Genomic DNA, 11,273 nt, shown 5'->3' with positions numbered 1-11,273 from the left:
CCATGCGAAATGACGGATTCGCATCCCGTGCGAATGATTGAAGGAAGAAAGGTGCAGGTGGTGGTGGCCGGAGTTTGAAGGGGTGGCGGCGGTGGTGAGTTGCCGAGTAAGATAAGAAGTCCCAAAACCCAAACCCGACCCTTGTCGTGACACCAGGAGTCGCCGGAAAGGAGGTGAAGCAGGGAGGAGGGTGGCGGAAGTGGTGTGGGCGCAGATAGGAAGGGAGAAGAAAAGAATATGAAGGGGGGGGGGGCTAGGGTTAAGGAAGATGGGGGGGATGTTGGTGAGTATTAATATAATAATAATAATAATAATAGTAAGACTTATTATAATAATAAAAGTGTAGGCTAGATACAAAGACTTGAACGAAACCCGAACCCGTGACCCGCCTCAAGTAAAGGAAAATGGGATGAAGACGAACCAAACACACGAACCCGAACTCGCGTATGGAAACGCTAACCTATAAACGCGTTAAAAGAGTAAACTAATAATAAAATAAGAATGCTATATATGAATAAGGATAATAAAAGGGGAATAAGCATGATTAAATTAACATGAACAATTTAAGAAGATTACATGTCGGTTCGGTTAACTTAAAAAGTTAACCCCATTAACTTTAGAAATGAATGACAAGAGATTATAGAGGATTAATACGTGCACCTTATTAAACAGTTAGCCGCGCACAACTCAAGATGGGAATTACTATTAACGGCGAACGTAACAGGATCCAGGTGAGTTCTAGCCCCTTTCTTTGTGACGTTTTTCGGGTCTGTATGCATACTCTATGTGATAGATAAAATACTTATCCTAAGTGATAAGTATAAGATACGTGTATGATTGTGCGTTGAATGTTATTATTCTATGATGATTATATGAAGGAATATGTGTATATGTATTATATACATAAGAAAGGTAAAGTATGCACGTATGATGTGAAAGTATGGATAGCTGACGGAACAGGTATGAATGTATGGTGAAGCAAGACGAAGGGACCAGACACTAATAATATCTGAGATGACAGGGACCAGACCCTAATAATATCTGAGATTGAGATAGAAGGGACCAGACCCTAATAATATCTGAGATAGTAGGGACCAAACCCTGATAATATTTGAGATAGAGGGACCAGACCCTACGAATGTCTGAGATAGAAGAAACAGAATAGTTTATAGTATACCTTAGGAAAGTCTGAAAGAAAATATGTAAGTACGTATGCAAGTACATAATGTATGTATGAATGAGTAATAATAAGTAATGTATGAAATACGTATCTTCGGACACGTACAAGTATGGCTATGAATGTATGTATGTTAATTGATTATCTAGAACTCATTCAGCGTAGCTGATTTTTAGTATGCACGTAGGCAAGTAGAATGAGACAAGTTGCTTGATGAGGACAGGTGACAATAAGAGGAAGAATGTCATCGTTATGAAGAAGATTATCTGTCATTTATGTTTTATGTTTAAGACCTATGTTGTTCTATTTTAAGACTAAGTATTTATGTTACGTGTGAATGATTTGACTTTTATTTCTGCAAAATGTTTTAATTCACTTTAATTTCCGAATTATGTGAATGAGTAAATCCAACCAGCGAGAAAGTAGGGCACCCGGGCTCGGGGGCCTTACATTTGAGTTAGAACGATGACGCGTCAGAACGGGATTTGAGTCAAAACATGTTTGTTTAAAAAAATGTTAATTTAAAGCTACTACATACTTATAGTGTTTTGAAACCCGGTCCGAACTGGCTGGTCGGACCGGCCCGACTGGGACCCGGTCCCTATTCCGGGTAGGGTTAGGGTATTTGGCCGTTTTCTAAAACCCGGTTGGGTTTACGGTCGGCCTAGACCCGGTGAACTGGTAAAACCAACTTTTTTATTAAATTCAAAATGAAATGTGCATGTCGGGATTCGAACTTGGGTTATTTTCAAAATAAAAGCTTTGATAATTACCCAATGAGCCAACCAAACAAGATTCACTGATGTTTTTTATTGATCAAACAAAAATCATATATATTTAAAAAACAATGCATAAAAGATAAATAAACGTTAAAGTTTGTTATTATTATTTTTTATATGTATATGAATTATATGTGTATATATATAAATATATATTTAGTGCCCTGCTTGCGGTGCGCGCATATAATGTATATATGTGTGAACCCTCGGGTGGGCAAAAGTAAAATTGCACTAATTTTGACGTTATTTTACTAATTTTGTGAAAATAACGTTAAAAGTGATGGGAGGTTAATCAGGCATCATGTGGTGGCGTTGATAGCCGAAAGACAATGGTACATGCACCAATCAGCCGGCGTCCCGATGATTGAGTGCTATGTGCCTTATGTAATATGTCCAAGGCTTGATGCAAAACTACTATCGAGCCGGGGGTCTCACCGGAAGCAGCCTCTCTATCCCCATAGGGTAGAGGTAAGGCTGTCTACATCTTACCCTCCTCAGACCCTACCATAGCTTTGCTATTGGTGGGATATACTGAGTACGATGATGATGATGATATAAATATATATTTAAATTATTTATGACGTCATCCGGGTCAAACACCTGTCCGCCTTCCCAGTTCGGTCCAACCTTTGACTCGGTAAGACATTCGAGTCGACGTCCGGGCCGAGTCTGAAAGCATTGAATATTTAAGCTTTGCTTCTTGATTTTCGCCACCTGTTACACACGTTCAGGCAACTGTTGCGTGGATGACATTGTGTGATGCACTTATCGACACCGGTTACAAGTCCGATGCCGCGTTGGGGTTACCGTCGTTCCGTTGCAAGGCTATGCATATGTTGACACCGGTTACGCGTTCAATGCTGTGTTTGCGTATGTAACCCGCAGCATCGCGCGAGCACATATCTATATAATTTAAATGATTTAGTTCTTCAAAGGCTATAATTAAATTTATAACTTAATACGGTAGTTTTTAATATTATAACTTGAATTGGAATACTAATGCAGGAAATAACTCAATAAGCACTTACTTAACTACATTATTAAAATCCCTAAAATGATAAAGTAATTACCTCTACCATTTTCGACAAATAAATTACATGTTGTAAGAGTTTGTAAAAATGAAATATGTAGCTCGCGAGAACATTCCTAATACCGACCAAATTAATGCCATAACTTGCGAACAATTTTAACTAACAGAACTACTATAGACATCATGAGAGGATTTATAACCGCATTGTAAATTGTTATCGATGCAGCATCGTGCGGGCTTCCCGCTGGTATAATATAATGTGATCATTTCAATCAGAAAAGTTAAATACTTGTACCCCAGATAAATTAGTTGACCATATAGAACGTTATGTTACATCTTTTTTTTTTTTACTCTTATGAATTTGTCAAGCTATTCATCCCTCCATCAACAACGGTTGCAGATTAACTTATTGCGGTTAAATACGCAAATTGAGTTTGAGTTTCTTAGGCGTCATCTTCTCGCCATTATACGAAGTTTCCCACTCGCATTTTAGAGCCACTACATCAATCCGCTCAGGTTTCAGCTTGGGAACAGTAATCATTAAGACTTGACTGTTTTGCTCTATGTTGATTGCATCGGTATCGTATAAGTCACACTGTAAATCAATCCGCATATTATATCTCCCATAAAATTCATTCTTACTAAAGTATGTCGACGATTCAATTTCGCGGTAAATGATGAGAACAGCAGGTTCCTTCTACACCATGTAAAACAAACTTTAATTAGCAATTAGTTATTGTAGTACAAATACAATAAAATAATCATTATCATCATTCAATTTGTAGTACACCGGCGTCAAAGGATGGCTTAACGCAGACATCTAAATCTTCATAACCGCTTCCGGATATACGACGTTGTAGCAACAAGGCTTCCGTGTTCTGCCTCACCGTCCACCGACCGGGGTTGCACCCAGGTCCCAGGATTGCGGTTTCCGCAGCATTTAGCCTACACCTCATTATTCTGACCGGTGTCCAAGGAAGAAAATCTGAAATAACAATTTATAAGCAGGTGGGTTTCGTTATATATATAAAAAATCATAATGTTGGAAATATTCTAAGAGTGGCATATATTTACGTACCAGAGAAAAAATAAGGAGCTTCATGCTCGTTGACATTGGTAATAGATTTGTGGTGGTTCGAGTCGTGATCATCGGTGCTAAGAAAACGAGAAGAAACTCTTGCGGGAATGATGGATCTGGTCAGGAGATTGGGAGCAACAAACTTTCTTAGAGCCATCTCCACCAAATCTTAGGAAACAAAATGGTAGAATTGATGATCGAGGTACGTAGGTATAATAAAATTAGTGGTTTATTGTTTGTCCACAGCTTGTTGACACTTAGATCGGACATTTCATTAGCCATCCAATTATTGTAATCTAAAATACATGAGAGTCCATAACTTAATATAAAAATTAGATAGCATTCACATTACAAAGTGAGTTTTGCCGAAAAATTGATTGGAATGTGCAACGTGTATAGTTCCATGGACGAATGGTAGTTTTTTTTTCATAAAATAAAGCACAATTATACGGTATAAATGTGTTGTTTATTGTTTATAATGTATTGTTATACTATATAACTAGGTTAAATCCCGTGTTACACACGGATGGAAAATATATAAAACTTCACACACATATATATGTGTGTGTGTGTGTGTGTGTGTGTGCGTGCGCGCGTATGTTACATACATTTTAATGAATTGTAAACGTCGGATAATATAGCATTATTATTATTATAAGGTATCACATTGTTATTTTAATTAAAAAAACCCAACATACAAAAGACAAGTAGAAAAAAAATAACAATTTAAAACATAATTATAAGTTATGCCACATATTTATAACTTATACAATAAAACAAAAAGACATATTAACTAAAACTTCATCATCTACTGAAGTCATATGTTGTAAACTATGAAGCATAAATATATAGATGCTGTAACATAAGTTGTGTGTTATAAAACTATTTTTATTGAAATTATAAAACATTTAAGTACACAACATATAAAATGCTCAAAATATGAATATAATGAGATATAATTATAATTTTATTAAACCGCGCATTTAATAAAGCAACAATATAATCTAAACCTCGTGACTTAAACCACTATATCAATCCAACATCCATACATCCGGTCCAAAGGCTCATAAACAATTTCTCAAAATCCAAAAAAAAAGATAATAAAAAGTCTCAAAATTTAAGAAAATAACAATGAAAACAATTAATTGTCTTTATCACTCAATAAATGTTGATTATAACATTTATTTTGAAACTTTCTTCAACTTAGAAGTTAATGTTTAAAATTAATGTTCAAATTAACATGTAGAAATTATATAAATGGAAATTGATGAGTTGGAAGCCTATGTGGACATGCTAGTTGAATGACATGTGGAAACCTTGTTTTGCTTTAATAGTATAATAAGATAAGTTAAGATAAGATAAGGTATCACATTGTTACTTTAATTAAAAGAACCCAACATACAAAAGACAAATAAAAAAATAATAATTTAAAACATAATTATAAGTTATGTCACATATTTCTAACTTATACCATGAAACAAAAAAGATACGTTAATTAAACTTCATCATCTACTGAAATCATATGTTGTAAACTATGAATCGTAAACATGTAGATGCTGTAACTTAAGTTGTGTGTTATCAAACTATTTTTTATTGAAATTATAAAACATTTAAGTACACAACATATAAAATGCTAAAAATATAAATATAACAATGCGATATATTTATAATTTTATTAAACCGCGTATTTAATAAAACAAAAATATAATCCAAACCTCGTGACGTAAACCACTATTTCAATCCAAACATCCGGTCTAAATGCTAATAAATAATTTCCCAAAATCCAAATAATAATAATAATCATAAAAAGTCTCAAATTTAAAAAAAATAACAATGAAAACAATTAATTGTCTTTATCACTCAATAAATGATGATTATAACATTTATTTTGAAACTTTCTTCAACTTAGGAGTTAATGTTTTAAATTAATGTTCAAATTAACATGTGGAAATTATATAAATGGAAAATTGACGAGTTGGAAGCCTATGTGGACATACTAGTTGAATGACATGTGGAAACCTTGTTTTGCTTTAATAGTATAGTAAGATAAGATATGTTGTAAGCTATGAAGCGTAAACATATAGATGCTGTGACATAAGTTGTGTGTTATCAAACTATTTTTATTGAAATTATAAAATATTTAAGTACACAGCATATAAAATGCTAAAAATATAAATATAACAATGAGATATAATTATAATTTTATTAAACTGCGCATTTAATAACGCAACAATATAATCCAAACCTTGTGAGTTAAACCAATATTTCAATCTAAACATCCATACATCCGGTCCAAAGGCTCATAAATAATTTCCCAAAATCCAAAAAAAATAATAATAATAATAAAAGTCTCAAAATTTAAAAAAATAACAATGAAAACAATTGTCTTTATCACTCAATAAATGATGATTATAACATTTATTTTGAAACTTTCTTCAACTTAGGAGTTAATATTTAAAATTAATGTTCAAATTAACATGTAGAAATTATATAAATGGAAATTGATGAGTTGGAAGCTTATTTGGACATGCTAGTTGAATGACATGTGGAAACCTTGTTTTATTTTAATAGTATAGTAAGATTGCATTCTTTCAATAAAAAAAAATTAGTTAACTACCACATTTATGATGGTAAAAGGACACATTTATAATTGCAAATCAACATAGTTTTTATTAAAGGGAAAATGAATACGGTGCTGTTAGCCGTCTATGCTTACACGAAAAACCAGTCAAAACTACATAGTTTTGATTAAATGTGGATAATACTTAATTTAAATCGTCTATTAAATGTGTTGTCTCCATTAATTTTGCTTGCACATTTATCTCCTCCAACAATCCCTAGTATTTAATCTTTATACATTTCTAAATGCAATGTACGAGTTCTTAATCCTTTTCACAAACTGATCAAATGGATTATACGAGGGGCCTATAATCCGATTATGAGTGCCCAAATTTTACAAGTGAAAATCACATATGTTGATCATATCTTTAGATATGGATTAAAATCAAGAACCCTATTAAGTTTATTCAATCAATAACAATAAATAAAATATCAAAATTATGGAACTTACTTGATTGAATGGAGACTGTAGAGAAAGATGATGCCATGATCGGTGGATACTCGTTCCCGTTAGGATGTCACCGGTTGATGGATTTCTTAGAGAGAAGGTTATTGGTGTTTCTCTTACTATTTTATTAATGTGACCTCTAAAGGGAAACATGAATATATATAGGGGTATGCCCATCAAATATCCCTATATATAACTTATGGGCCAAGTTAGGTTATTTGAATAATTATAATGAATTAAATGGTAACGCCACATTAAATGGGGATTTTCCAACATTCTCCCACTTGGCCGAATAACCATTTATGATGAGTAATTCGTTAAATAATTGGCCATGTTAAACACTCATCAAATTTTACATTTAAACTATAGTAGATAGTTACAATCATTTGAGTTGTTGTCAACTCAAGATCCCCAACAGTCATACTAGAGTCTCAACATAAAACACTTAAAACTTAAGTCAAGTAACTAAAATAAACTCTTTTAGGTACATAAGTTGCGTAGTTTTGTCTACATGTCATAAAGTGCACATAATTATATAAGGTCTCTACTAAAACCCATCCTCGTTACGAGTTCTTGGAAAGTTCTGGGTGGTAGACCTTTAGTCATCGGATCCCCTAGCATATCTTTAGTGTTAATGTATTCGATACAAAGGTTATTTTCCTCAACTTGTTCACGTATGAACAAGAACTTTGTATCAAGATATAATCCAGCTCCACTCGAACTGTTACTGTTCGAAAAATTAACTGCTGCCGAGTTATCACAATATATCTTCAATGGTCGTGATATAGAGTTGACAACTTTGAGTCATCTTATCATATTTCTTAACAACATCCCATGACAAGTTGCATTGTACACTGCAACATATTCTGCCATCATTGTTGAAGTTGTTGTTAACTATTGCTTATGACTCCTCCATGAAATGGGTCCATCTGCCAACATAAAAATATACCCCGAAGTTGATTTTTTATCATCTTTGCATTTAGCAAAGTCTGAATCAGAATAGCCAACTACTTCCAGATTATTAGTTCTTCTGTATGTCAATTTATAGTCTTTCGTTCCTTGTACATATCGCAATACTTTCTTTGCTGCTTTTCAATGATCTAGGCCAGGATTAGATTGATATCGGCCTAGCATTCTAGCAATATATGCAATATCTGGACGAGTGCAAACTTGAGCATCATAATACTTCCAACTATAGAAGCATAAGGTATCAATCCCATTTGCTCCTTTTCAAGCTCTGTTTTCGGGCATTGAAAAGAACCGAAAACATCTCCCTTAACTACTGGAGCAACTGTTGGCGTGCAATGTTGCATTTTATAATGTGTAAGAACACGTTCAATATAAGCCTTTTGAGACAAACCTAATGTCCCATTGGAACGATCTCGGTGATTTCGATGCCTATTACGTAAGAAGCTTCTCTGAGATCTTTCATGTCAAAATTACGCGAGAGTAATCGCTTTGACTCATGCAAAAAATCTAAGCTATTACTTGCCAAAAGGATATCATCCACGTAAATGAAAAGTATAGCAAAGTTGCTCCCACTCATTTTGAGGTAGGTGCATTGATCCACTTGATTCTTAATAAAGCCTTGTTTCTTCATGGTTTCATCAAATTTTAGGTACCACTGACATGATGCCTATTTTAACCCATATATGGATTTCTTTAGCTTACAGACTAAGTGGCCCTGACCTTTAGGTTTAAAGCCTTCAGGTTGAGTCATAAACACGTCTTCATGTAAGTCACCATTAAGGAAAGCCGTTTTAACATCCATATGATGTAGATCTAAGTCAAAATGAGCTACCAATGCCATAACTATCCTTAGGGAATCCTTTCGTGATACAGGTGAAAAGGTTTCCTGATAATCAATTCTCTTTTTTTGAGTATAACCTTTAGCAACCAATCGTGCTTTATATCGTTCGATGTTTCCATTTGGATCTAATTTGGTTTTGTAAACCCATTTACAACCTACGGGTTTTACACCCTCGGGTAATTCAACCAAGTCCCAAACGTCATTCTTATTCATGGAATTAAGCTCATCAATCATAGCTTTATTCCATTCACAAGATTGAGCACTACTAATGGCTTCATTATAAGAGGTTGGATCATTACACTTTCCTAAATCCAAATCAACTTCATTAAGGTAGGCTACATAATCATCAAAATTAGTAGGTTTTTTAGACCTAGATGACCTCCTAAGCTGATTTTTAGGTTCATGATTATTAGTGGGTTTAATGATTTGCTCTTGTGTGTTTGATGCGCCTTCATTCTCAAGAATATTCGGAACATTATTTTCTAAGGAAACATTAGATGGTGCAGTGCTATGTACTAGAGGTGTAATAGGAGGTAAAGTTGAAGAGCCTATCCCCTTTCCTCTTGAATTACTTGGAAATCAAAGATTTCTCTCTCACTGCTCCAACTGATTGTAGAGTTCTCTAGAAACTCAGCATGACAAGTTTCTACTATACAAGTAGTATGTGAAGGGCAATAGAATCTAAATCCCTTTGAATGTTCGGGATATCCTATAAAGTAAAAACTGACAGTCCTCATGTCAAGCTTTCGTTGTAAAGGATTATAAAGTTTAGCTTCGGCAGGACAAACCCCATACTTTCATATATCGTAAGCTAGGTTTCCTTCCTATCCAAATCTCAAAAGGAGTTTTAGGGACAGATTTAGAAGGTACCCTATTAAGTATACGAACAACTGTCTTTAAGGCCTCAGTCCATAAAAAATTAGGAAGATTTGAGTTTGCTAACATACTTCTTACAATATCCTGAAGGGTCCTATTTCTTCTCTCAGAAACACCGTTCTGTTTAGGAGTACCCGGCATGGTAAATTAGTTCACTATCCCGTGTTCTTTGCAAAAATCAGCGTAAGGACCGAGAGCTTGACTGATGGTTGGGTAAAAGTTAGTTATTATGATATATTAATTAGTTAATTTTAGTTAAATAAATGAATGAGCATTGTACTTCAAGCATTGCTATGTGTTTTCAGGACATTGGAAGTTATGGAGCTTAAACGAGCTAATTTAGAGCCATCCAGATGAAGATTAAGCAAGCTTCGAGATGATGGAAGCATAGGGAAACATGTATTGAGGGTTAAGAAGGATTCCGGAAAGGATTGGCTGAGAAACTTGAAGCCGAAGTGAAAACTGAACAAGATGGGTTACCAGGAAAGTGTCTTTTAGTAAAACAGGCATATCTCGGCGTAGAAAATGAGTTACGGAATCCATAATTTATGAATTTCATGTTTCTTGATGAGACGAATCTGAATATGAAGTCAGTTTCATCTTCGCGATACGCGAAGATACCGGGGGGGGGGGGACTTCGCGATACGCGAAGATGCCTAAAGTCGTAAAAAATTAGGGTTTGCCTTATATAAACCCATTAACCCCACCATTCGGAATATTACGACTTCCAGAGGTAAAAGAGGAGTTCTAGGGCGATTTTCCATCATTCCAAGGCTTCCTATTAGTTCCGGGTTTGCATGTTCATCAAAGATAAGTATTTTGCACAATATGTCGATGTTCGGCTAAACTCTAGTGTTCGTTCTAGGCTAGGGTTTTGTGTAGTTCTCATTAAGACCAGATTCATGTGCCTAATGTTTATGAACTTTATTTAGTTTATTGCTTTTATCTTGTTCAATTGATTGTTTGGTTGTTTAAACAGTTTGTTTTTGCGATTATTGATTTGTGTAACGTTTGTTTGGTTGTTCATTAACATTTAGGGTTTAAACTCTTGTGTCATTGAGTTAGTTGTCCTAAAGCATAAATTGGTAATTGTGTAGATCGAGTTCATTTGTGTCAACAATTCGGTTAGGGTATTGTTTGTCATCACAATCAAACTACTAGGTCTAGTAATTACTACGCAATCAAGACAAGTGAATCTGAAATTAAGTTGAATATCACACTACCCGAACCTAGAATGAATACCTTTAATTAATATTGTTTAAAAATCTTTTTAAGTAATCATTTAGTTTTAATTAAATCTTTTTCTAAAAACCGTTTGACATCGTCTGTCCGCCTTAGTTTAATAATTAACTTAGTAATATTAAATTAGCACTTTACTTGAGTTCCTGTGGAGACTACTTTACTTACCCGTACTTATTATAGGTATTTAAGTCTTTAAAATTGATTGTTTTACTAG

The 11,273-nt window shown here is 34.2% G+C and overlaps 1 protein-coding gene across 1 annotated transcript; it reads right to left on the bottom strand.

Moving 5' to 3' along the window:
• Positions 1 to 3,401: 3,401 nt before the first annotated feature.
• On the bottom strand, positions 3,402 to 3,942 carry LOC143628054 (small heat shock protein, chloroplastic-like). The gene is made up of 2 exons (XM_077097732.1): positions 3,775 to 3,942; positions 3,402 to 3,683 (listed from the first exon to the last, which is right to left on the bottom strand). Exons 1-2 carry the CDS (start codon positions 3,940 to 3,942, stop codon positions 3,402 to 3,404), a joined length of 450 nt encoding a protein of 149 aa, XP_076953847.1.
• Between the last annotated feature and the right edge of the window lie 7,331 nt (positions 3,943 to 11,273).

This window comes from Bidens hawaiensis, unplaced genomic scaffold, assembly GCF_021521415.1.
Source record: "Bidens hawaiensis isolate Kalapana, Puna unplaced genomic scaffold, B.hawaiensis_p1.1 tig00004774_1, whole genome shotgun sequence".
Lineage (NCBI taxonomy): Eukaryota > Viridiplantae > Streptophyta > Magnoliopsida > Asterales > Asteraceae > Bidens > Bidens hawaiensis.
This window is presented reverse-complemented; position numbering and strand designations above follow the sequence as displayed.